Source organism: Falco biarmicus, chromosome 4, assembly GCF_023638135.1.
Source record: "Falco biarmicus isolate bFalBia1 chromosome 4, bFalBia1.pri, whole genome shotgun sequence".
In the NCBI taxonomy this organism is placed as follows: Eukaryota; Metazoa; Chordata; class Aves; order Falconiformes; family Falconidae; genus Falco; species Falco biarmicus.
This window is the reverse complement of record NC_079291.1, coordinates 83941669-83967540: the sequence shown is the minus strand read 5'-3', so window position 1 is coordinate 83967540 and position 25872 is coordinate 83941669. Positions and strand designations below refer to the sequence as shown.

Genomic DNA, 25872 nt, shown 5'->3' with positions numbered 1-25872 from the left:
GCCCAGATCTGACCCAAGCCCCGCTCCTGCCGTGACCCCTGCCAGCCCGGGGTGGGATGGGGAAGGGTCCCCCGTGGAGCATCTTCTCGCCTTCTCCCGGGCATCGCCGCTGCCGTTGGGGATACGATCTGTACCCGGGGTGGCGGCCACGCTGCCCGGTGGGTGCAAGGGCCAAAGGCCTGGCAGCGGTCGCTGCCTGCTGACATCAGCATTGAACTTGGCCCTGCATCCCAGCCGGGGCCCGCCGGGGTTGACCACTGCATGCCGCAGCGTGCAGCCCCCGGCCCCCCACCCCGGCCAGGGCGGGGGGCAGCGCTGCGGGCAGAGCCCCCCCGCGGGGAGGGCAGCGGGGTCCTGCAGCACGTTGCCCCCAGGGGTACCCCCTCCCTCACCTGGGGGGCTGCAGCTGCGCCCCGCACACCCTGCCCCCCCCCGCGGGGCTTTGTGTGAGGGGTGCGGCTGTGCGCCCCCGGGAGCGGGTTGCATGGGAGGAGGGGGACACACCGCCGCGACCCCCACCCCCCCGGGGGTGCCGCGTACGGGGCGAACAGGCCCGTTCGCCGCAAAGCAAGGTGAACCTGGGGGTGAGGGGGGGGCTGCAGCCGCAACACGCCCGCTCCGCTTTGCTGGCCTTTGCTTCACTTCGCCCCCCTCCCCCCCCTCCCCCCGTATTTTTTTCTCTTTGCAGGGCGGGGGGCGCTGCCGGGCGGGGCGGGGCGGTGCAGCGCGTGCCGGGCGGGGCGGGGCGGCACGAGGCGGGGAGGTGCGGCGGGGGCCAATCAGAACCGCGCGCTCCGAAAGTTTCCTTTTATGGCGAGGCGGCGGCGGCGGCGGCCCGATAAAAGGCGGGGCGGGCGGCGGGCGGGAGCCGCTGCGAGCTCTGCCTGCTTCCCGCGCGCGCGCGCCCCGCTCCCGCCGCCTCGCGCCGCCCGCCCCGGCTCTGACCGCGCAACTCCCCGAAGGTGAGCGGGACCGGGGGGGGAGGGGAGCGCCTCTTCGCGCTCCGTCGTTCAGTCCGTCTTGTTACTAATATGAGTTGTGTTAAGCTTGTTTAGAAGATGGCGTGCCCGCTGCCGGGATGCCCTTTGTTTGCTGGCGGGGCGGTGTGTGCGCGGGCCGCCGCGCCGCTGCAGTGTATTAAGGGATGTAGAAAGAGACGGTGCTTTAATAATGGTTTGGGGGTGCTGCTTGTGTGTGCGGGGGTCGCCACCCTGCTGCCCGTGAGGTTAATCCGCCTCCTAAGAGGATTGTGGCGGCCATGAGCGGGGCCGGGGAGAGCGGGCGGCTCGGCTATTGTGTCTCGAGGGGAGGAGCGGCGGAAATGGGGCGCGGGGCTTTGTCTGCTCCGCGGCTGCTGGTGGGGGGCTTGGGGGGTCCGCGGCGCGGCTGGGCCTGGGGGCGTTGTCCCCCACTGGGGAGGGGCGCGGTCCCCCCGCCTGGGCACATGTGAGAAGCCCCGCTGGCTTTTTTTTCTTGCAGGGGGAAAGGGGGGCGGCACCCCCTCCCGAGGGGCGAGGTTGTTGCATCGGAACAAAAGCTGTATGCGGAGGGACGGGGGGGGGGGGCGGGAGGGGACGAGCCCTCGGGTGCCCGGGCAGCGGCCGTGCCCTGGTGCAGGCAGCGACTACACTTCCCAGGCTGCCCCGTGCGGGGCTGGCACATGTGCCGGCAGCTGCCGCCGGCCCCCCGCCTTGCCGGCGATTACACCAGGCGCTGTCGGCGGCGCTGAGCTCGCCTTCTCGCGGCGGGCGGCAATTGCATAAGACCCTGGCTTTAATCTCCCCCGCGCCGCGCTGCCGCTTTCCGGTGGGGCAGAGCCCCGCCGGTCACCTTTGGCTAGCGGGCTGGGCGAGGTGGCACCCGCTGAGCTGAGGGTTTCCCGGGGGGGGGGGGCGGGGCGAGCGGCGGCCGCCGAGCGCCGTGCGGGACCCGCAGGGGCGTCGCGCAGGCGGCCGAGGCGTGGAGCGGCGCGGGCTGGCACACGGCGGGGCGCTGGGGCGGGGCCGCCCCGCCCCGGGGCGTGGCTGCCGCGTCCCCCCGAAGCCGGCGGCGGGCGAGGCCGGCGAGGCGCGGCGCGCTCCAGCCATTGCCTTTTATGGTAATAACGCGAGCGGGCGCCGGGACGCGCTTTGTCCCCCGGCGGTGCGGCGCCGCCATCCGGCCGGCCTCGCACCCTCTAGCGGGCGGCGGGCGAAGCGGTGCGGCGGCGGCAGGAAGGAAATGGGTGGGGAAGGGCCGCGGCGGCATCGCCTCCCCTTCCCCTCCTCGCCGAGGCTGGTGCCGGGCCGGTGATGCTCACGGCGCTCTCCTCTCCCTCCGCAGCCAGCCATGGATGACGATATTGCTGCGCTCGTTGTTGACAATGGTTCCGGTATGTGCAAGGCCGGTTTTGCCGGGGACGATGCTCCCCGTGCTGTCTTCCCATCCATCGTGGGTCGCCCCAGACATCAGGTAGGTGGCTGGGGGTGTCTGTTCTCACACAGGGGAGAGGAGTTTTTGGTGGAAGCGGTTCCCATAGAGACACTGAGCTTTGAGAAGCCCCTTGATTTGGGTTTATAACAAAGAGGCTTCTGCGCTGCAGCATGGCTGGTGGGGGCAATACAGCCTCCTGCAGAGCTTTTGCTGGAGCAGCTGGCTGAAGCCTGCCCTGATGGAGTGGGGACAGCGGAGGGGTGGCAGCTGGGGACCTAGCTTTGGGAAGAGCAGGTTATCTGTCCGGTGGGGCTTGCCCCCTTCAGCATCTGTACTTACCATTTATTCTTTGTCATGCAGGGTGTGATGGTTGGTATGGGCCAGAAAGATAGCTATGTTGGTGATGAAGCCCAGAGCAAAAGAGGTATCCTGACCCTGAAGTACCCCATTGAACATGGTATTGTCACCAACTGGGATGACATGGAGAAGATCTGGCACCACACTTTCTACAATGAGCTGAGAGTAGCCCCTGAGGAGCACCCTGTGCTGCTCACAGAGGCTCCCCTGAACCCCAAAGCCAACAGAGAAAAGATGACACAGGTGTGTAAAGCTCTGGAGCTTGGAGCTACCGCAGATGTTGCTGCAGGCCAGCTCTCCTCTTCCATGTTGTCCTCTCTCCTCCTTCACCACTGTTCTCCATTTTTGCCATCTTTACAGGGTTTTCCTTTCCTGACCTGAGTCTGCTCTTTGCTGGACCTTGACAGGTTTTGTTTGCTCTTCTAAGCTGGCTTTCTCTGAGACTGAACTAGCAACTTTTAACTGCTGTTTCTGACTAGACACACTAATCCCATTTACCAGCCTTGAGTGACTGTACTGTAGTTTACTTGGCATTTGTGTTTTTCCTTGCTGTGACATGTTGGATGGGTCTGTGGTGGTGGTGTCCCTGCTTGGGCTCTGACCTGGCAAGTGTGGGTGGATGCCAGGCAAAGATAAGCATGGACTTCGAGGGGGAGAGAAATCTCTTACCCAGGGGCAAAAGTAAAACCACTTGCATGGACCTGTTGTAGACCTGTAGTGAGAACCTTGCTTTTTGCTGTGGACTCAACCCCTTCTTTTCTCTCCCTAGATCATGTTTGAGACCTTCAACACCCCAGCCATGTATGTAGCCATCCAGGCTGTGTTGTCCCTGTATGCCTCTGGTCGTACCACTGGTATTGTGATGGACTCTGGTGATGGTGTTACCCACACTGTGCCCATCTATGAAGGTTATGCCCTCCCCCATGCCATTCTCCGTCTGGATCTGGCTGGCCGTGACCTGACGGACTACCTCATGAAGATCCTGACAGAGAGAGGCTACAGCTTCACCACCACAGCCGAGAGAGAAATTGTGCGTGACATCAAGGAGAAGCTGTGCTATGTTGCCCTGGATTTTGAGCAGGAGATGGCCACAGCTGCCTCTAGCTCTTCTCTGGAGAAGAGCTATGAACTCCCCGATGGCCAGGTCATCACCATTGGCAATGAGAGGTTCAGGTGCCCCGAGGCCCTCTTCCAGCCGTCTTTTCTGGGTAAGTCCAGCTCTTCCAGGATACCACGTGTTCTTAAATGTTCTTTCTGTAAAGGGTGACCTGGAGACCAGGGTAACTCAATTACCACATTACTGCTGGTCCCTAGCGATGCCTGTGCTGTCATGCTAATTAGCCTCACTTTTTGCACAGTCTAAAGCTTGTTTGTTGGGTTTTTTTGGGGGGGGGGGGGGGGCGGGGAGAGCCTTGGGGTTGGTAGAACAGGAGGTTGAGCCTGTTGGAGCTGTGGCTTTTGTATAGTGCCTTACCACAAAGCAGCTGCTGGTCTCTTGGTTTGCCCATAGCAGCTCCTCAGACTTCTTGGCTGTGTCTTAACCCTTGCTGACTGGAGACTGCTGCTTCTTCACAGGTATGGAGTCCTGTGGTATCCATGAAACTACCTTCAACTCCATCATGAAGTGCGATGTGGATATCCGTAAGGACCTGTATGCCAACACAGTGCTGTCTGGTGGTACCACAATGTACCCTGGCATTGCTGACAGGATGCAGAAGGAGATCACAGCCCTGGCACCCAGCACGATGAAAATCAAGGTAGGATGGAGTTGGGGGAAGCTCTCGGCACCCCTCTTAGTGCTGACACGCAGGGTGGGTGGAGGGGCAGTGCAGTAAGTTTAAACTGCTCGAGAAGATAGAAACCGTATTTCTGTGTCTGGGGTAGCCTTAATGGCCTTGGTCTGGACAAGATGGCATGTGCCCAGCCACATGCGTAATGGGATTAGTGTAAATACTGGCCGCAGGGGAAGGGGAGGGGGTGTATGTCTTAAGCCCGTTTGGACTTCACTGTATCTTGGCCAAGGCTTAGATGAGGGAATGAGGCAGGGGCCATGTGTGGGCAGTGAGTGTAGTATGCCACTGTGCATCTGACAAATTCCTCTTCCTTGCAGATCATTGCCCCACCTGAGCGCAAGTACTCTGTCTGGATCGGAGGCTCCATCCTGGCCTCCCTGTCCACCTTCCAGCAGATGTGGATCAGCAAGCAGGAATATGATGAATCCGGACCCTCCATTGTCCACCGCAAATGCTTCTAAACCGGACTGTTACCAACACCCACACCCTTGTGATGAAATGAAACCCATAAATGCGCATAAAACAAGAAGAGATTGGCATGGCTTTATTTGTTTTTTTTTTGGCGCTTGACTCAGGATTAAAAAACTGGAATGGTGAAGGTGTCAGCAGCAGTCTTAAAATGAAACATGTTGGAGCGAACGCCCCCAAAGTTCTACAATGCATCTGAGGACTTTGATTGTACATTTGTTTCTTTTTTTAATAGTCATTCCAAATATTGTTATAATGCATTGTTACAGGAAGTTACTCGCCTCTGTGAAGGCAGCAGCCCAGCTCGGAGGGAGCCGATGCCAGTTACTGGTGTTAGGTTATAATTGCTTGTCTGTAAATTATGTAACCCAACAAGTGTCTTTTTGTATCTTTCCGCCTTAAAAACAAAACACACTTGATCCTCTTTCTCTTCGATTTGTCAAGCAAGCAGGCTGTGTTCCCCAGTGATAGATGTGAATGAAGGCTTTACAGTCCCCCGCAGGGTCTAGGAGAAGTGGTGCCAGTACGTGCGGGAGGGAGGGGCTACCTGTACACTGACTTAAGACCAGTTCAAATAAAAGTGCACACCATAGAGGCTTGACTGGTGTTGATTGTTCATTTTGTTTCTTTCGTGCCACTTCTTGACAGTTACTGTGTGCTCTGATCTAGCCTTGCCAGGCTGTGCGGGCTGGGTGCTGGTGCTGCAGGCTGGCTGGTGTGCAAGCCAGGTGGCTTGTGGTGATACAGCTGGGAAGAGCTGTGCCTGCCAAATCTTACAGGTCTCCAGGGCTGGAGCTCTCCAGATACTGCCAGTGTGTGCAATGGGGAGCTGCTGGAGGAGCTGGGATCTGTGGCAATCCAGCATCTTCTGAAAGCTTTGTGGAGACTCCTTAGCAATGCAGTATGGCTAGCTTTGGCTTGATAAGATAGTGGTGGTGGTGTCATAAACAACATGCCAGAGCAGCTGGCGTCTCCCTTAGCCAAGGCTGCAGCCCTCTGTGACCCACGGGGCAGTGCCCCTGCTTTGCCCCGCACCAGCTGCCTGAGCTTGTCTGTCCTGCTGGTGCTCGGGCTGGGAGACTTGAGTGCTCTGGCAGGCTGCTTGCAGGGTGGAGCAGCTTCTCAGGTGAAAGCGAGAGAGTCTCCTGTGAAGTGGAAAAAATTCCCTTCAGAGAGCAGGGCCGCTGGGCAGGGGTGCGGCTGGGAAAAGGGTGTGGGGAGGGAGGAAGCTGTTCCAGGGCGAGTGACAGCTCACAGCTCCAGGAGTTGCTGTGGGCAGGGCCGATACCTGCCTGTAGCCCAGCCTCTGCCAGAAAGGAGGTTTGCGTGGCTTCTTGGCTCTGTCCCCATCCTCTGGGGCTTCTGAACCTCCCGTGAAACTTCAGCTTGGTTTGATGGATCAAGTTCTCCCATTTTGTGAAAAGGAGCAGCCACTACGGGGACCCTCACAAAGCTGTGCTGGGAGCTGGGACTCTCCTGGGCACAGCAAAGCCTGCGAGCCGCTGGAGCTGCTGCTGTGGAAGGAAGATGGAGAGGACCGAGGCTGCCAGGTCAGGGATCAGGGAGAGCAAAGCCAGGTGACACTGCGCATTGACAACTCGGGCAGACCAGACCTTGCAGCCTTGCTCACAGGCGTGCTGGCTTCCCAACCCTGCGCTGTCTTTGAAGAGCTAATGGCTGCGATTGTGTCACACTCACAGCAGATGAAAGGCAGGGAATAGGCTCCATTGGCCCTTTAATCCTCTGCCTGGCCTGATCCTGCTCTGGCAGCATGCTGAGTTGAGGGTGGACCTGCTGGTTTCCACCCTTCATCTCCCCAGCCTCCCTCCTCGCTGCCCCGGGTGCAGTAAGAGCCTGGCAGGGCTGTAGGTGCAGACACTGAGCTGGGCAGACGAGTTACTGGAAGCACCAGTTCGCAACAGCGGAGGTGAAACAGGTTGGAGCAAGGCTCAAACTGCGCTTACAACCTGAGGTCTCGGGGAAATGGGGTGAAGAGGCGGCAGTGGCAGCTCCTGGAGGGAGCTGGTGGGAGCAGGGCAGGAAAAAGACGAGGAGGCAAGAAGAGATGATGGCAATAGGGAAATGGGGCGCCTTTCTTCAGCCGTCCCTGAAATGATTACTGTGGAAAAATGTGTTGAGGCACAAAGGACAGAAGAGGTGGTGGTGAGGGAGAAACCACAGCAGCGGAACGCCAGGGGCCAAGAGCAGCTCAGGTGGGCAGGGGTGCAGACACAGGGAGAGGGTGAGCAATGGGCTGGTGCAGACCTGTTGGGTGCAGGGATGCTGGTCTGATTTTTGTGCTCCCGAGCACAGCAGGTAAGACTTTCTGTTAGTTAATACTTTGCAGGGTGGGGTTTTTTCTCCTCTATTCCTATTTCACTTGCAGATCCAGGCAAGGAGCCCCCCCAATAAAATGAGGCCGAGCCTTTCACAGCCCTTCCCGATGCCTCTCCAGTGTGAGGCCGGCACAGTGCGCACAGCTATTCTGCAGGCTGCTCCAGCCAGGCTCAGTTTATTCCTCCTCTGGGCCATTACATGCTGGAGAAAAGAATGTGGTGCCGGGCAGGGAAGCCTGTGAGCATTACTCACTGCTCCCAACTACAGCGAGCAGGGGGGAGCCCGGGGTGGTTTCCTCTCAGGAACGCCAGGAAGAGGGGGGATTTTTTTTTAACTGCAGTTTCTCCGTCATCACGTTTCGAAAGGCTCAGTTCACCCCTTACTGTTTCAGAGGTGGGGAAATGCCAAGGGGCTTGCCACAGGAAGGGTGGTAGAGGATTCGGTTTAGCTGTGTCCTGGCTCTTGAAGCCACCAGCCATGGACTAGACTCAAAGGAGCTGTGTAGGGAATAATCAGTCCCCTGGCTATCTCCTCCTCCTCCTCTCCAGAACACAAATAGCCAGGGATTGTGGGGAGACCAGGAGGTTTAAAACAGCCACCCATGGGCTGGGCTGAGCGCGTCCCGCTGTCTGGTGCAGCGCTGGTGACATACCAGGGTTTCTCAGGCTGCGGAGACGGCGGGACTCAACTGCAGATCCTTGCAAGCCACCCAGCCCTTTCTCACCTCCCTTTAGCTGCCCGGGAGGGAGCTAGCTCGGCTCAAGGGAGCTGAGCAAACACATTTTACGCCCTTTCTTCCCCCAGAGCTCCCAACTTTCGCTCCTGCTGGAGACAGTCACTGGCACTTCACCTGCAATTAGCTGGTGACCTGGAAAGTCACCTCGCTGAGCTGCTTATGGAATCAAGCCACTACCAGGAATTAGTGATGTCCTTGGCAAAGGAGACAGTGGCAGCTCTCAAGATTTAGCCCTGAAGGGCCTCATTGTCTCTTAGCTGTGTTGGGGAGCGTTGACCAGAAATGGTCGCTGGCTGGGGGGGTCCCATTCTCTTGTTAGCGAGTGTGTGCTGCTTCAGGAGAGGTGCCAGCTGGCTGCATGCAAAAGTCCCAGGAAATCCCAAAGTGTTCAAACAAAACTGGCCACCTCACAGAAGTCCTGTCTGAGGATGCAAAGCGTCTGCTTCAGAAAACAGGCTTTCTGAGGTATCAGTTCAGGGATGGGACTGTGGGTATCGGCTGTGCTTGGGGCAGGGAGAGTCCTGGTTTTTGAAGCTGGTCTTTGTAGAAGGATTGCTGACCTGGAGCTTGCCCTGACTTGTATTACACCCATCTGTAATCTACTTTAGCAGGCCTTATGGTACTAAACTGTATCAAGTATTGAAAATCACTTACAGCAGTGGAGCTAGCAATTCACCCAAGCATACCAGGCTCACTGGCCACCGTAGTCTAGCTGGGCTTTAGTCATGCTGACAAAAAGATGAGATGTCCAGACTGTATCAGTCTTAAGAAGAATCAGAGGAAAGAAATGACCCAAGACTTTCCAAAGGGAAAAATGTAAAATCCTCAGGTCACTCTGGTATTGAATAGTTAAGATATTTTGTTTTATACAGCGTGAAATACCTTGATACTAGCAGTAATTTGTTTGGTTGCCCTCGTGGACTGGGACAGCATGGTATGTACCTGCCTTCTTTGGGCTAAGAAAACTGTTTATTAGTCATAAGAAGAACAAAGTCTGCCCTGAGATGGCCCAGCCCTGAACTGAGCCCATCTTCACAGAAGGCTCCCAAGTGCCCACACAGAGAAAAGTGTGCCTGAAGCGAAGTGCAGCAGGGAGGGTTTCTCCTCTCACCGGCTGGCCACCGACCAGCAACCACCAAGAGAAATGCCAGAGTTCAGTGTAGCTGTTCTGTTTCCTTCCTCCTTTACGTCCCGCCGCTGCCTACTGTTCAACCTTCATGTCTTATCTACACCACCACATTGCTCATTTATTTGGTGGATCGTGAGTCCAAGTGCAACTCCTCTTATGAACTGCTCTGAGCCTTGTTTCTCCTCAGGAGGTTCTTACACCTACCTGTCTCTGTTCCCAGTTCTTATTTGGGGTTGTCAGCTGCTGTCTGGTCCATGTACGCTGCAGGGCTGGAGGGAACCTGTGGCTGGTCTTAATGCAGGCTGTTCCAGCTGACCTGGCTCTCTGGGCAGGGCTTTTACTCTGCTTATGGGCCTGGCTGATGATTTTATTTACCATTTGCATTGGAAATGCAGGTCTCCTCCACCCTGGTCTCTGCTTTCCCTGATGACTGCAAATATGGTACGGTGGTATTTTCCCCAAGACGTCAAACAAGTCAGTCTTGACTGAAGTGCCTCCGGATTTGTCATTACCTTCTATTTAAGTGAAACACATAACAAAGCAGGTACAGATTCTCTTACTGAGGTTCTCCCTCATCTAAGGGCTAAAAGGGGTTTTCCTCTTCAACACCAGAGCCTTCTCACAGGCCTAGGAGCAAAACAGGTAATCAAGACTTGAGGCACTTGCTATTTCTAAGTGAACCCCCTAGTCTACTCCTGATCTAAGTCATAGCCTTAAATGGCAACAATCAAGCAGGAAGAAAGCTGCAACCTATTCATTTTCCTTTGTGGGTCATCTTTAAAACACATTTTCTGTGAACAAAATTCCTGAAGCATACACGTAACTGGAAATTCCAGCGCTCTAGTCCTGTCTGTACTTGAGATTTGGGATGAGGAGCTAATAGTAACAGTGCTGAGCCAGCTGCTCCCCTTGGACTTTGCCGTGTGCAATGGCTGCGCTCACAGCAGCCCTGGATGACTTCTGCATGGCCCTCTGTGCATCAGTGAAGGGAAGGATCGTGTCTCACACCCACAGCCAAAGTTACAATATTTAGCCCAGTTTGATGAACTTCGCATACATGACCAGCGAACCTGAAGCTGACAGGTTTGTATTTAGGGTTTTCCTGGGAGGAAAGGGGTGGTACCTGCAGCCCCCTTGTTAGCACCAACCCGTTCAGTGCTCACGGGTGTCCCATCTTCCACACCCTGGCTGCTTCCAACCCACAGCCTGAACGGGAGAGGACTGTTCTCCCAAATGCTCTGCCATCTCTCCAGAAAACCAGGGCGCTCACCCCGGGGGCTGCACAACAGCCTGGCTGGGGCTTCCCACCAAACTGGTGGGGCTTCTTCTGCCCCCCGCTCGCCTGCTGAGTCACTGCTGTGCCCAGCAGCTCCTCACAGGGTGGATTTACGTTTTCAGAGCCGACTCAGGGCTTCGCGGGGTGTGGGCCCAGCGTGAGTCAGCTATCGGGGTGGCAAAGGGCCCGCGGCTGCGGGCTGCCGAGGGCTGAGGAGGCCAAGCGGCCGCTCGCCGGGCTCCTGCTGTGCCCGATGCCTCAGCAGTGGCGGCCCTGGGGCAGAGGCGAGGGAGCCACGGTGCTTCCCGCTGAACAATCCGGATTTCACCGCCGCAGAGAGCTGCCGCCCCCACGACGAAGGCGCCCTCAGCGAGAGCTGAACTGTGAGGGGACGGCACCGAGGCGGGCGCCCCAACCCGGACCTGCCACTCCTATCATGGCGCCGCCGCTCTCAAGATGGCGCCCACCGGCGGCAGGCGCCTCCTCCCACCGCGCCACGCTCAAGATGGCGGCGCGGGGCGGCCGAGGGGGCGGCGGGGGAGTGGCGAGCCGCGGAAGCCGGGTCATGGCAGCGCCGGAAGAACCGTGCGGCGGCCGGGCCGGCGGGGAGCCAGGCCGGGACGCGGCCGGTTTGAGCGGTGCCCGCGGGAGGCGGTGGCGGGACCGCGCGGCCGCCGCCATGTTCCGCTGTGGGGAGGTGAGCCGGGGCGGGGGAGGGCCCCTCTCGCCCTCCGCTTCCCCCTCCGCCCCGGCCCCTCGGGGAGCCGTTACCCGGGGCTGTAGCGGGGCTCGTCCGCCGCCGCCGCCTCCCTGGGCTGGGGGGAGCCGGGCTCCTCTCAGGGATGGAGACGAAGCGAGCAGGGCGGGAGCCGGCCTCGGCGGCGGTGAGGGGGCTCAGATGGCGGTGGTGGGGCGGGTGGGGCCGGCGGCCCCTCTCCCCGCGGGGCTTGGCCCGGGCTGCCCGACGGCGTGGGGAGGCCCCGGGGAGCCGGTTCCTGAGGCGGGGCTGGCGGGGCCGGCCATGGCGGGGGGCAAAATCGCCCACTTCTGGCGGGGTTTCGCAGGGGCTGTGAGGTGGCACCAGCTGCCCCCCTGGAGGGGCATGCCGTGGCATTAATACCAGACTAGGTTTTAGTAAGGACGGTGCTGCAGCCCTGGCCGCCCCCCAAACCGCCATCAATGCGGGGGGGTGGGCTAGGGGCCGTGCCCCCTCCTTGCACAAGGCACCCTGTCAGGCTCCCGGCGGGGTTGGGGTGCGGTTGCTGGGGGTCCCTTGTCACCCCAGGGTCGAAGGAAGGAGCGTGGGCTGGGGGAGCAAAGGGGCTCCCGTGTCCCCGTTGGAGCCTGGCTGTCAGAGCGCCGTGTCGTACGGTTGGGGTGTAAGCACGTGTCAGAAGAGCTGTGGGTGTTCCGGTGCTGGGCCGCAGTTTTGTTTGTGTGTCTGTGTATATATATATACACAGATATATATGGTTACATAACCCTTAAGGTTTTTGAAATGGATGGCACTTAGCAGTAGGATGTAGAAAGAGACTGCTGTGTTATATTTAGAAAAGAACCAGGGACGGTCACTTAACTGCAAAGTAAGTGGCAAAAGGGTAAGGAATGTCAATGTTTTTTTCTCTTCATTCTGAAGTAACCAACACCAAAAGGTACTGTGGCTTTGTGCGAAGTTTTGCGCTGCCTCCGTATTAGTGTCTAAGGGAAGGCTCTTGGTTTCATGGTGCAGATGGAAGTACTTAAAGATTCAAGTGTTTCTGTTTTGTCTCACTTTATAAATCTTTGAGACTCGGGGTATCTGTTTTCTCACAAGCGTTGCTGAAGTTTCTGACCTAGTAGCTTTTCTCTTTTTTCTTTTTTCTTTCCCCACCCCCCCCAGGAGATCATAAGTGGGGAGAGTGAGGAAGAAAGTAATGGCGTCAACTTGATGGAGTTCTCAGATGAGATCCTTTTGCACATCCTCAGCTACGTCCCTTGCACAGACCTTGTCCTGAACGTCAGGAGAACCTGCAGGAAGCTAGCAATGCTTTGCCTTGACAAGAGTCTAACACATACAGTTTTACTTCAAAAAGACTATAAGGTGGGAAGAGTAGCTTGCTTCTTCTGTTAGCTATGAAGACAAATCTGACTTGTGACAAAATGCCAAGAAGTAGAACTTTCCAATGTGTCTGCATAAATGAACTGCTCTTGAACTCTGAAATCAAATAAACAATAAACTGTTTTATAAAAGCATTTGTTTTCCAGAATGCTTTGTTAGAACAGCTCTGTGGTCCCTTAGTTATATAAAATACCGTCAGTGAAAACTATTTTCTCTGTGTTTCTGGAAGCTAAAGTGAAAGTAAACATGACTTTCCCTTTGTAGCTGTGGTTGTGTAAAGTTACCATTTCCTCAAAATATATTTTCCACGTTGTTGTGCAAAAATACGTTGTGCATATTGCTGCCAGGCATGCATTCAGCTCAGCCTGAAATTGTATGTGTTAAAACAAAAATAAAGCTTGGAAATGAAGGGTGATACATTTTATGAGGACTGTATCACCAAGTGCAGGCAAGGGGTAACCTTTTTTACTCATTTCCAAAAGAGGAAACTGGATGGAGAATGGAAACATTCTTCTTTCAATTTGAGTTTCTGTAGATAGCTAGCTCTGCTGAAATAGCTTTGCTGTTAGAAAATGGAGATGGTCTTCCATTCCACTGTCAGTTGCTGAACAGATTTGGCCTCGCAGTCAGTAATGCAGAACTGCACAGGCTAAGAAGCTGAAGGAAGTATAATCTTAAAAAGAGTCCAAAGCATGGCAGACTAAGCCAGCTACCAGCAGTATAATAATTCTTAGACTGCGCTAGCATCCCGAAACCTTTGGTGAGCCATGTAATCTAAGTGCTAATCACTCTTATCCCCATTTTCAGATGGGAAACTGAATCAGTACACACTATTGCCGTATATCTCATTGAATGTGGTTTTGTTTGAGTACAGGTAAACAAAGACAAAGTGAAGCAGCTGATGAGGGATATCGGAAAAGAGATTTACCAGCTGAACATGGCTGGGTGCTATTGGCTGCCCAGCTCCACTATTGATCACGTAACGCGATGCAAGAACCTGGTAAAACTGAATTTGTCTGGGTGCCACATCACCTCTCTCCGTCTCTCAAAGATGCTGTCCACGCTCCAGCACCTGCGCTCCCTGGCAATAGATGTAAATCCGGGTTTCGATGCCAGTCAGCTAAGCAGTGAGTGTAAAGCCACTCTTAGCCGTGTCTTGGAATTGAAGCAAACCCTTTACACGCCGTCATATGGTGTCGTTCCGTGCTGCACTAGCCTTGAGAAACTGCTGCTTTATTTTGAGATCCTTGATCGCTCACGAGAAGGCTTTATGCTCTCTGGGCAGCTAATGGTAGGTGAGAGCAATGTACCCCATTACCAGAACCTCCGTGTCTTCTATGCCAGGCTGGCTCCTGGCTATGTTAATCAGGAGGTGGTGAGGCTGTACTTGGCGGTGTTAAGTGATCGGACACCTGAGAACCTTCATGCCTTCCTTATTTCTGCCCCTGGTAGCTTTGCGGAGACGGGAGCCACTAAAAACCTCCTAGACTCTATGGCTCGAAATGTACGTCTGGATGCTTTACAATTGCCCAAAGCCTGGATTAATGGCTCTGGGCTCCTGCAACACTTGAAGTTCAACAACCCTTTCTACTTCAGCTTTAGCCGATGCACCTTATCTGGTGGTCACCTGATCCAGAGGGTTATTAATGGTGGGAAGGATCTTAAAAGCTTGACCAGCTTGAATCTCAGTGGCTGCATTCACTGTTTGGCTCCGGAATCCTTGTTTCGAAAAGCAGAAGATGACATTGACAGTAGCATTCTGGAAAGCCTGGTCATGTCTTGCTGCAACCTGAGACACCTCAACCTCTCTGCAGCTCACCATCACAGCTCGGAAAGCATAGGGAATCACTTGTGCCAGCTTCTGTCCAGGCTAAAGCACCTGCTCTCGTTAGCGCTACCGGTTTGCTCCATCACAGATGTTGCTGCAAATGTGGAAAAGCCTCCCACGGCATCTAATTTGGTGCCCCAAACATTTGGAAGGAAAGTTCGGATTGGGATACAGACGTATCCAAGGAACTTAGCGGATCAGGCAAATCAGAAGCTGGAGTCTTCTGTATTCTGGGCTTTGATGGGAAGCCTCCGCTTTTTGGAAACCTTGGAAATAATTGGTTCCAGTTTCTCCTCTGCCATGCCACGCAATGAGCCAGCAATTCGGAACTCGTTGCCTCCTTGTGTCCGGGCACAAAGTGTGGGGGATTCAGAGGTGGCTGCCATAAGCCAATTGACTTACTTGCATAGCCTCACCTTAGCACAACTGCCAAATATTCTTACCGGCTCTGGGCTTATTAACATTGGATTGCAGTGCCAGCATTTGCGGACTCTTTCATTGGCCAACCTGGGCATGATGGGGAAAGTGGTCTATATGTCTGCTCTCATGGACATGCTGAAACACTGCAAGTGTTTGAGAGATCTCAGGTGAGGGGCTGCCGTTGAACATCTGCATTTTGTTTGTGGATCTCCAGAAATGTGCTGCGTGGTTTGTTGTAGCTGGTGTTAAAACTGCGAGTGTTCGTCTTCTGGTCAAAAGCAGCTGTAATGGCTTGAACACTGGGTGTTTTCCTTGCTGGCTTGTGGAGAGCGGGAAGGCATTACATGCTCTCCCTGAGGGCTCAGGATATGCCCTTTAAGCAGTGTTTTAAAAGCAAAAGCTCTCTGTGCTGCAGCTGCCTTCCTTTTAGATAAGGAAGAGTGGATGCTGCATATTTGGGAGCTAATGACCTGCCAGGGCTAGGTTAAATACTATGTGCTTTTGCTGACTTTTTGGCTTTGTGTGCATGTACATCTCTTAAACTTCCAGGAAGGAAGAGACTCCTACAACGTCTAGATAATGTAGAGTGTTCCTTAGGTTTGCCAATGAGATACTTTTCTGCCTTCAGTTTGTATTAAAATCTTGCCTTTTAATTTTTTTTAAATTTTTAGTACGTTGAAAGCATTCCGGATTTAGAGTTTGTCCTGTTGGTGTTCCTCTCCTGGTAGGATTTAAAGATCCTACCAAGGATCTGGTCCTAAAGGGTGCGCAAAAGAGCTTCACAGTAACCAAAATGTGCTTAATAAAGCAAAGGGCATGAACTATGATGGTTTCCTTGCAGCTGTCTATAAAAACACAAATGTTATTACTTGCGAAATATGGGTTTTTTTCTTCTTTTGTCCCTAAATTGGCTTCTCTTGATTCTGTTAGATCAGTCCCATTGTCATTTTCTGTTCACAAATGGGTCTAAAATGCCTAACAGTAGCAAGGTCACTCCTGTGATCACAAAGATCAGCAGTGGCACTAGAATTATTGCTCATCAGCTGAGACTGGTGTTTGTGTGCATGTTCCTGATCCTTTGCAATAGTGAAAGGAGCCAGGGTGGCTAAAACACCTCAGGAGGGTTTTTGTTGTTCACCGCTTCCCATTTATAACAGGCAGGGAGCATGTTGGTCTCTTAGTCAAGGGACGGCGGCAGTTGGAAATGCAGTTGCTTAATGGCTTGGGTCACATGAATGTATCTTTAACCTTCAGGAGACTAAGCAGTCATGGAGGAACGAAGATCTGGGGACGGGGGTTTGGGTGCACAGTGTTGCTTCATTCAGTCTAGGTCCTGTAGTTTCCAGAGGCTTTGAAATGGAGGCCAGGAGCGATAAAGATGGGAGGCAGCGCAGAGCCTTGAATGAATGACAAACAAGGGTGCCTCCTTGTAACAGCCCGGCATTTCAATATAAGCCGCTGTTGTTCTTTCCTGTGTAAAGTCTAAGGTTTTATATAGGTTTAAGAGGATTTTAATGTTTAGCACTTCCTCCTGATAATGTAGTTTCCTTTTCATTTGACTAATTCTCTGCTGCTTCTACCCTTTTATTCTCTTCCCCATTTTCCAAGCTGAGAAACGAGTTTGCGGTGATATTCCAAAGCAACGTTGCCATCTAGCGAGTGAAAGGCAGTATTGCAAGTAGGGCTGTCGCGTCGCGGAGATTAACCTAGAAACCTGCTCTGAGGTTGCAGGAAATCTGTGCTTCTTGTCCTAAGTTTACGATGGACCAATAATGCAGTTCAAAAATTTAAGAGGCTGCCCGTTTCCTTAATATTAATTTTAATCTATTACCCAGAGTGCCCATGGGCTGTTAGGATATCTTCAGGCTATGCTACCGGACCAGCAGTTGCAGGGTGAGACTCTAAAACAGAATTTATCAATTAACAGGATTAAGTGGCTGAGATAGTCCTGCATACTACAAAAGCCTATGCAGAGATTATCCAGATCAGGCTGGGACAGACAGCTTGTTACCACCTAATGGATTAACCTTCTCAGAGCTCTTGGCCTTGCTGACCCAATGACTGGGATTCCCAAGTGCTCTGAGGCCCTGTAGTAAATCTACACTGAGCAGACGTACTCTCCTGGAGGCACTGTCCCTGAGCCAGTTCTGCTTCCTACAGATTGGTTTCTGTGAGGGAGTCATCCAGTTATGCAGCTAGGTAAAACATAGACCCCTTGTTGGTCAGGTGTGGCTTCACCATGTCATTTTGTCGTCCTGCTCTGGGCTGTGACGCAAGATTGTGGATAGCCATGATAGAGGATCCTGTCTCTCTTCTCCAGGCCAAGTGTTTAAGACAAAGCCTGGATTGATGATGGTTATTCTTCTGGTGTGAGAGCAGTAGCTTTGATCCTTTGCCATCCTCTGACCGGGGCAGGATGGTTGTGGTCACTCAGTTGGCTCAGAGGCCCAAGTTCTGCATCACCATGCATGTGTTGTGGATTTTTCATGCCCATTTCTCTCGAGGCAGTAAACTGAAGATGACCGGTTTGATCAGTGTTTGGTGCACTGGAGCAGTAAGTCCTTAAATCCACATCGAGTGCTTGGTGGATGCCAGGCAGCAAAAGCTGGAAAACTTGCAAAACCAGGGTTGCTCCCTGCGGGTGCTGGAATTCTGCAGTTTAGGGCCTTTCTGCCTATTTGTCTCCTTGTCTTTTAGCACACGCTGTCCAAGAGCCGCTAGCAAGCAAGGGGTACGAGCTTGCAATGTTGGGTTTGATATGCCATACCGCTGCCATAAGCAGGTAGAAGGTTATCACCTGTGTAAGTGAAACAGGTGGTAGGGGACACTGGTTGCTCCAGTTGCCAGCCCCCCATGAATGTGCTGTCCCCCCTCTTGTCTGAAGACGGCCCAAGTATGAATTGCCCATTGACTTGGTTTTGTTTATTCTTGCAGGCTGGAACAGCCGTACTTCTGTGCGGGCGCCCAGTTCTTCCAGGCACTGAGTCATTGCTCCTCTCTCCAGCGGCTTTGCATCGTCTCCCGGAGTGGGACTCTGCAGTCTGACGCAGTGATGTCATTCATGGCCAACTGCCTTGAGGTCATCATGTGCCACATGTTTATGGGAGAATCTCTTACCGTTTGCAAAAATCTCCAGCAATCTATTGTCCGGAGGTGAGTGCGGAAAGGGGTTGATGTGGGATTTCTGGAGCTGTTGAAGATTTATCTCCGTTTCCTGGCTTGCCAAAGTTTATATGGCTTGGAGCACTTGTTCCAAGAAGCTAATAGGTACTGTGTAACCACTTGGCACATGAACTAGCCTCTTATTTTAATAAGAGTGAATCAGTGAAATATTTGAAGGTATTATATGAATTTTTTATTCCATTCCCACCCATGTTCTCTGCAGTTCCGTTGGCTGAGTTGAAGTTCTGGATGTAAAGCTTCATCATAAATCAAATTACGCTTTTTCTGTAAACAAAACATCTGCCGACATTTTAAGTACTGAGAGATTTGACCTTGAAGCTTTCCTCCTTTCCCACAAGTGACTAAGATAATTCTCTGTCCTCTAATCACTTGTAAATGTCACTTACTGATAATCCCCTGGCAGCACAATTCAAAGCCTTTAAAGGATTGTTGTGAAGGGTTTTTCTTCGGGGGGTGTGTGGGGGGGAGAATTGGTACAAACTGCTTTGCACGTTTGGCAGTTCTTAAATGCATTTTGCTTGGCCCCTTGCAGTGTTCTGAGGCTCACGTGGTGGCAAACGTTTGTGTGTGAGCCATGAACTGCATTTGAAAAGAGAGCTTTTAATTAGGCTTGGCATTTTGAAATCTTCTAATAGTGGCAGTCATCTTACAAAATATTTCCCATGCAACAGACTTTCCATTATTATTTTTTTTTCTATAAGGCTTTTTCTCCGCCTTCAGTCTGTTTTCTTTGTCACCTACTGTTGCTTTGCCCTGTTAAGCTCTAATAAAAATTTCAAATCACACGGCATTATTACTGCATCCTAAAGGGTGCTCCTCCCCCCCAGCCTTTCTTCTGCTTCAAACTGACTTATTACACTTGGCTTGTTTCCGCGGATCAGATCCAGAAGAGCCTATGACTATATTAGCTACCTACCAAATGGCACACGAGATTGTTTGTTACTGCCTCCAAAATGCTCCGCGCCCTTCAGGGATAGTGATTGCTGGAAACATCTGAGTAAATTCCTTGTGGTGTGACAAGGATTCTTGGAGTTTGTTTTTCACAGAGCTTCATATCTCTAAAAACATTTCTTGGTTGCTATCAGTTGTGTTTTGGGGATCCTTAGAAAGAACCAAAAATCGACAGTTCCTGTTTTTTATTTTGCTCTCCCCTCTGGATGTAATTGGAGCACTGGCCAAAATTTTAATGTCCACTTGCTGAGCAGAAATACATTGCTCTGCTGTCTTTTCACCCTCTTTCTCTCTGTCGTGGATGGATTCTCACTATGTTCTGCACCTCTTAATAATTTAAACCCTGGGAACTTTCCAAAGAGCAGCTGATGCCTCGTGGAAATGTTAAAAACCATTTTTATATTTAGCAACAGTTCTGGCTGTCATACTATTTTTTTCTTCTTTTGTATTTTATTAATAGAGACATTTGTATGAAAACAGGATTTTTTTGAAGGTTTTTTTTTTCTTTTCTTTTTTTTTTTTTTCCTGAAGAGAGCATCTGCTCCTGCTGCAGATTCTACACCTGAAGTCATAATCCTCTGTGACATTGTAATTGGTGGCTCTGGAAACGATTTTGATGTCACGTAAGATTATGACTTCAGGAGGAGTATAAGCAGTGGGAGCAGATGCTCTCCTAAGCAACAAAGATCCCGTTCTCATGCAACTGTCTCTAGTAATAAAATGGAAGGAACAGAATACAGAAAATGATGTGTAAGCAAAGCCTGGAGTCTTCCACGAGTCATCAGTGTGTTTAACCACGTGACTTTTCCAGTGATCCCATTCTTATCCTGGCACAATTGTGCCATCAGATGGGGTCAGGAACTGACTTTCTCTTGACTGCATTTTATTTACTACTCCAAGGGCAAAGAGATGTGCAGTAAAATCGTGTGTGAGTTAGTTCATTGCCTAAACCTGTGGATAAGGCTCTTGATTCACACAACATGGCTTCCTTTAAAAACGTGCCGCTAGTCTGTCCCTTTAATCCAAGCTTTAACCTGGGAGGGCCCATTGGGCAGCAAGTTTAAAGTCATGTATCCTTGTGCCAGAATGAAATAGGGTGATTTATCCTTTGTTATTTTTTTGGGGGGGGTGTGTGTGTTTGCCTGCAGATGCTGCGTGTGCGGGGACAACATGGAGAGCGGGTGAGGAGGAGGAGGCGAGAGGAGGGAATGCAAAGCTATGAGCCTTCCTTTCTTTGCTTCCTTCCTTGAGCTAGGGGAATTGACCCATATTCCGTGGGTCCTGTGAAGGGTTAGAGTTCCTGTTTTAGGGCTGTGGGGATGGTCTTGTTTAGGCTGAGAGCAGCCAAGTGATTGCCGTTTATGAACAGGGAGATGGGGCCAAAGTCATCCCCATTCACCCAGTGCCTCAAAGAAGAGAAGAGAAATGTGAGTGGGAGCTGGAAAGGCCTAGGGGTGGGCACACACCAGAAGTTTGCTGCAGGTGGTAGAGCTGGGAGGGCCTGAGAATGCAATCTAGCGCAGTGCAATCCTTTTTCAGACGTGGATGCACAGGAGGGTTCAGATCACAGAAGAGGCTGGGGCCAATTTGGGGAGAACAGACTGGTTTCAGCTGCGGTGTTGTATTGGAAGATGGTGTCTATACAGGGTGCGGTGGTGGGAGCCTGGGTATTAAATCTCCTGCACCGCATGATGGTTTAAAGCCTGGACTGATTCTCAAACTCTCCCCTTTGACTGTAAAATACGGTTAGTATTATGTATTTCTGTTCTGCTTGTCTGAAAAGAGAGTTGTTCTCATGTCTGTTAGTCTTGTGACAGCTCTAAACCAGGCCCTGTGGCGTCCAGCTTTCTTGTGGGCAGTTTTCTGGTTGAAGTTTGTTGCTATTTGGGACAAATTAGTTTACGTATTTAAGTCATTAAAAACCTCTGATTCAGTTCTGCCTCTTTTGCAATGAAACATAGTAAGCAGAACAGCACTCATCTGGAGCCCTCATCAGCAAACAAGAGGCTTGCAAGGGCAAGGTCTCCTCTGAGCTTTAGAGAAGACTGTTTCCCTCTGGGCAGATAAATCATTGCAGTGTTTTTCTTTATTCTTTTTTCTACAGTGTGAATGGGAGGGGTAATCTCCTTTATGGTTCAGGGAGATACTCTGTGCACATAAGAAAGGCCTAGTGGTTAGAGGGGGAGATGTGCCTTGAGTGGTCCATATCCACTCCCCCCAGCTTCCTCAGATTTCACATGTGACAGTGGCCTTGTCTCAGTTTCTCTGTAAAATTACGTATTTTTTTCCCCTATCACATGGTGCTCAGCTGCTGCCTCACTTCAGATAGCAGCAGATCTAATGAATACAATGTTTTCCCTTTTATGCTTGGACCCTAACTTTGCCGAAGTGCTTAGCTCCAAGCCCATGTTGTCTTTGTTTAAATAACTCTTCTGTTGAAACCACTTCACTGGTAATTCTAGAAACACGAAAACACCACAGTTGGAGGACCCACAGTTTTAGGTTCAAGCGTGACCTCAGACCTGTTGCTGTGCAAAGGGGCTTCTTGGCAGAAAAGGGAGATTTGTTTTTCCCGTTTAGGCAGAGTTGCTGTGCTGAGATTCTTCCTAAGTGCTCCGAATCCCGGTCCGAGGGGACGGGGATTGATTGTTTCGAGCAGCTTCCCCCGAGGGTTTCTGCACTGTTATTTCGTGAAATGGCCACTAGATGGAGCTGTGGCCTACGGAAGGTGTCGCACCGCTCACCGCGTTGCATGCTAAGTGAGTATTTATACGCCTGTATTTCTCTGCCCCGCAAGATTTCAGAAATCTTGCGGGCAAGGAATCTGGATGACTTCTGGATTGCGCAGCTACATGGCATGGTTAATGGGCACTTCACAAGTGTGCAGGAGAAGTTGCTTTCCTGGTAGGGCTTACCAGCAGAAAACGGGCAGGAAGAGGGGTTGGGAAATGCTTTGGCAAATATCCTCTTGGCCTCAAGGACAAATTTAATTTTCCAGTGTGTTCATTTAGAATTTTGTTGGTTTTAGCTTAAGTGTTTAGATAACTGCTATTGTAATGATTTCAGGGACTCTACAGCACCAGACGATACAAGCCTGTGAAAAGTCCTTGAAAAAACACCTTGGAAAAGATCAAGAAAGCAACAATAAAAAAACCCCGAACACCAAAGCAAAACAAAAAAAAAATCTGAGCACGTGGCGTCATTAGGGATTCTTCATATGTAGGGGGAAAGTGTCAAGGCACGGAAGTGAGTTGTGATTTATAGAAATGCAATCCAAGTTAAGCCATGGTAGAGCGTGTGGTCAGGAAGCGAAAGATCGTGGTGCAGCTGAAGTGTGTTTTGGGGAGGTGGGTGGATAGCTGGGCTCATCTGCTCACATTGTGGTTTCCTGGGGTCTGATAGCTGTTGGGAGAAGGTGCAGGGGGCTGGGGCTGGCTGGAGTCCTGGTGCAGCATCCCCCAAGAGCTGTTGGGTCAGAATGGGGAGCTGACAGTTCCAGCTCAAGCTCTGTGCCCCTGTTCCCCGAGCCGTGCAGGGCTACCTGTCTCCAGCAAATGGCTTTGCTCAGCGAGTGTGCAACTTGTCACTGGTGAGGCTGCACCTTGAATACTGTGTTCAGGTTTGGGCCCCTCACTGCAAGAAAGACAATGAGGTGCTGAGAGCGTGTCCAGGGATGAGCAACGAAGCTGGTGAAGGGTCTGGAGCACAAGGCTTAGGAGGAGCAGCTGAAGGAACTGGGGGTGTTCAGCCTGGAGAAAAGGAGGCTCAGGGGAGACCTTATTGCTCTCTACAACTACTTGAAAGGAGGTTGTAGTGAGGTAGGGGTCAATCTCTTCTCCCAAGTAACAAGTGATAGGACAAGTGGAAACAGCCTCAAGTTGTGCCAGGGGAGGTTTAGATTGGATATTAGGGGAAATGTCTTCACCAAAAGGGTGGTCGGGCATTGGAAGAGGCTGCCCGGGGAGGTGGTGGAGTCCCCATCCCTGCAGGGATTTCAAATGCATGTAGAGGTTGCACTTGGCAACATGGCGTAGCGGTGGACTTGGCAGTGGTTGGACTTGATCATAAGGGTCCTTTCCAACCTAAATGAATCTGTGATTCTATGACTTAGGTGACTCTGAGGATTAACCAGTGCTGGGAAGTGCAGAGTGTTTTCCTGTTTTAGGACAATCTGCCTGTTCTGGGGATCGCAGACCCAGAGAAACACCAACGTAACCTACCTTCCTTCTGCCTGTGTTGGGTATGAGCGCTGCTTAGCTTGAAGCGGCTGTCACAGTACGACTTCTGCCACTTTCTAGGAATAGCTATTTCAGTCTGAATTAGATCTTACTATTCAAGCTTCTGTAGCATTACTTAATTTTTCCTCTGCTTGTTTTTGTCCTTTCTTAACACGAAACTCTTGGCTGGATCTTACCTTTCCTTAAACTGCTGATTCCAGTGGCCCTGTGTGGCTGTGAGAGTCTTGATGCTTGCTGAAGGGATGAAGCTCCCTCCTGGGATTATGAAGCCCTGCAGAAATAGGGCTTCCAGGTGGGAGCATGGGGGTGAAACTGAGTATTTGGAAAGTGCTGAGTGATCGAGTCCCTCTCCTGGCATTTAACACAGGACTGAACTATCACGAGAGAATTTTTGCTCACCTTGGAGCTAAGCATTCCCCCCTGCCTTGTTGCTATTGCCCTGGATATCCCTGCAGTATTCCTCTTGCCTGGATTCTCATTGTGGGCTTGGCCTCAGAAAAGCCCTTTTGGGTAATCCTTTTTGCTGTTAGATTGGCTGGGAGAGGGCTGTTGGGGCAGTAAGCAAGTGCAAGATCATCTCTGAATTCAGCAGAGTCCTCCAGCGTCCCTCCTGCACTGCCCACCTGACTGCTGCAATTGTATTGACGCTGCAAAAAGCTGGTATTATCACCTAGGGCTTATTTGAGATTTTCTAGCTGGTTTTGCATCCCTTCACCACCTTCTCTTCCTTCTGACCTTGAAAAAGTCCCTCTCAGTACACTGCTGGCTTTCCTGGGTCCCAGAGCCAGCATGGTAGCTGCCAATCCCACTCCGCTAGCCTAAGCTTGTTGTGGGCTCAGGCCCTGCGTCTGATTGCAGAAGACTTAATGTATCGCTAGGCTGGTGTAGTGAATCATTAGCATCCTGTTCCAGCTTTCATTGTCTGTTTCATTTCCTGCTCTTGGAAACCCCTGAATCATTCTGTCACAGACTGAATAACAAACTGCATCCTTGTCAGCTTGCGTTACCCAAGAATTTCTTGGCGGGCTTGGCAAAGGCTGACTTTGCTTGAGGTGTGGCCTGGACACCTTTGCTTCTACCGGGGATGTTGTTTATGGGTGGGTTCAAATGCTTTACAAGCCAGCACGGCTTGTGGGACCATCCTCGGTTTGGCATATTAATGTGTCTTCTTTGGGGTTGTTAACATACCCCCTTCTTAAATGCATTCCTGTGGTTGACCCAAATGGCTTGTTCTGACTGCTAGCTCCTGTGTTTTGAAGGGAATTCAGTCCTGAAGCCATCCTTAGTGGGTAGATTGGTTTGTGCATGAAATAGGTTTCAAGGATTGTCCTCTCTCTCTTGGCTGAGAAATAATATTGGAATAGTACTGTCGTGCTTTCTCTTCATGAGGGTGTAAAAGGCTGAATAGAAGCATTAACTGCAGCTTTAAAGCATTTCCATGGTAAAATAAATCTAATTGAGCAGTTATTGCAGTAGCTTTATAATTTGTGGAAGAGATTAGGAAATAACTTCCAGCTTGCTCTGGCAGAGCACTCCCCTAGGACGTGTCCTGGGTGCTCTGGCATCGCTCTTTGGGTTCTTATTCCCTCCCCTTCTAATTGTCCGGTCACATTTGACTGATGCAGAGTTCAGCCAGAAAAATAATGTAAGAACTTCAGTCTGCGAGCATGTTTGATATAAACCTCAGTTTACAGAAGTAGCACGGTGTCATTCGTGCCTTACGTTTTGCTTCTGTGGTTTCTCTCTGTAATTTGTCTCTTCTCGGGGTGAGTCTGATGTGTATTGCTCCTTGCCCACGACACAATGCGGTGGTAGAGGATGCTGCATGGAAGATAATGGGAGAGTGGCAGTGTTGTGTGTGAAGGACTTCCAGAGTCTTAGCTACGTCCCTTTGTCTCAGGGTGGAGGCTGCAGTGGTGGGTCTTAAGGTGGGGGAAATCGCAGACCTTGGGAGAATGCCAGTTTGTCTCTAGACAGGAGGGCGTGGAAGACACCCTTAAAGGAAGACACTTTATGGAGGAAATATCTCATTGTGTGGAGTTAAGAGCAACCTGAGGAATCACAACTTTCCATTTCTGAGGTTTGAAAATGAAGTCTGCTCCGTGCTGGTACTCCAGTAGGGTTGGAAGTGAGAATGGCATTAAGGAACGGGTCTGCTTTAGAGTCAGTATGTGGGGGCTTTGGACCCCTCTTGAGAGGCTTCTGGGAGATGAGTTGGGGGGCAAGGGTCCTCCCTGCTCACAGAGGAAGGGGCCTGGGGGGAATCCTACCCGCAGTTTCTTTGGCATGGCTTGGAAGATGCTCTGGAAAAGCTTAATTTTATGCTATTGGTAGTCTCTGTAAGCAAGGAGAGCTTTCGCAGTTCCCTGGTACTGAGTTCAGGGCACAGCCAGTGGAACAAATTTTAAGTGTATGTATGGCTTTCCCTGAAAAGGTGAGAAGAGTGTGTGTGTGTATGTTGGGTCATGCCACTTGTCAGCTGTTCCAGCTTGTCCTGGCTCTTCCTCTGTTCTGCTGTGCCATGCTTCAGGGATGGGAGTTTCCAGCCTGGCTCAGGTATGCTGGCTGAAGCTTTCAAGACGGATGCCACATTTGAACTTTCAGATGTGAGCAAGTCTTCCAGTGAAAACAGACTTACGCTGTGCC

General features: G+C 51.8%; 2 protein-coding genes across 8 annotated transcripts in view; both read left to right on the top strand.

Moving 5' to 3' along the window:
- The first annotated feature begins 825 nt into the window (after positions 1–825).
- Positions 826–5631, top strand: ACTB (actin beta). Its single transcript, XM_056334161.1, has 6 exons — positions 826–962; positions 2323–2451; positions 2773–3012; positions 3539–3977; positions 4345–4526; positions 4880–5631. Exons 2-6 carry the CDS (start codon positions 2329–2331, stop codon positions 5021–5023), a joined length of 1128 nt encoding a protein of 375 aa, XP_056190136.1. The 5' UTR covers positions 826–962; positions 2323–2328; the 3' UTR covers positions 5024–5631.
- Positions 5632–6124: 493 nt separating this feature from the next.
- The window catches only part of FBXL18 (F-box and leucine rich repeat protein 18), a 46513-nt gene continuing 26765 nt past the window's right edge, over positions 6125–25872 (top strand). For 4 of the 7 annotated variants that reach the window (XR_008821179.1, XR_008821180.1, XR_008821181.1 and 1 more), the window contains exons 1-4: positions 11034–11205; positions 12388–12588; positions 13481–15021; positions 17789–18007. Coding sequence is in view for 3 of the 7 variants with exons in the window: in XM_056334159.1 (XP_056190134.1) it covers positions 6425–6580; positions 12388–12588; positions 13481–15021; positions 17789–18007 (2117 nt within the window). In the remaining 4 variants the exon portion in view is untranslated. The other 3 variants (XM_056334159.1, XM_056334157.1, XM_056334160.1) reach the window with 3 other exon arrangements.

Bases quoted from the DNA above. Each gene is read 5' to 3' on its own strand.
- ACTB (XM_056334161.1), top strand. From the start codon at position 2,329: ATGGATGACGATATTGCTGCGCTCGTTGTTGACAATGGTTCCGGTATG. The intron at 2,452-2,772 runs GTAGGTGGCTGG...TTTGTCATGCAG, and splicing joins TGGGTCGCCCCAGACATCAG to GGTGTGATGGTTGGTATGGG. The intron at 3,013-3,538 runs GTGTGTAAAGCT...TTCTCTCCCTAG, and splicing joins ACAGAGAAAAGATGACACAG to ATCATGTTTGAGACCTTCAA.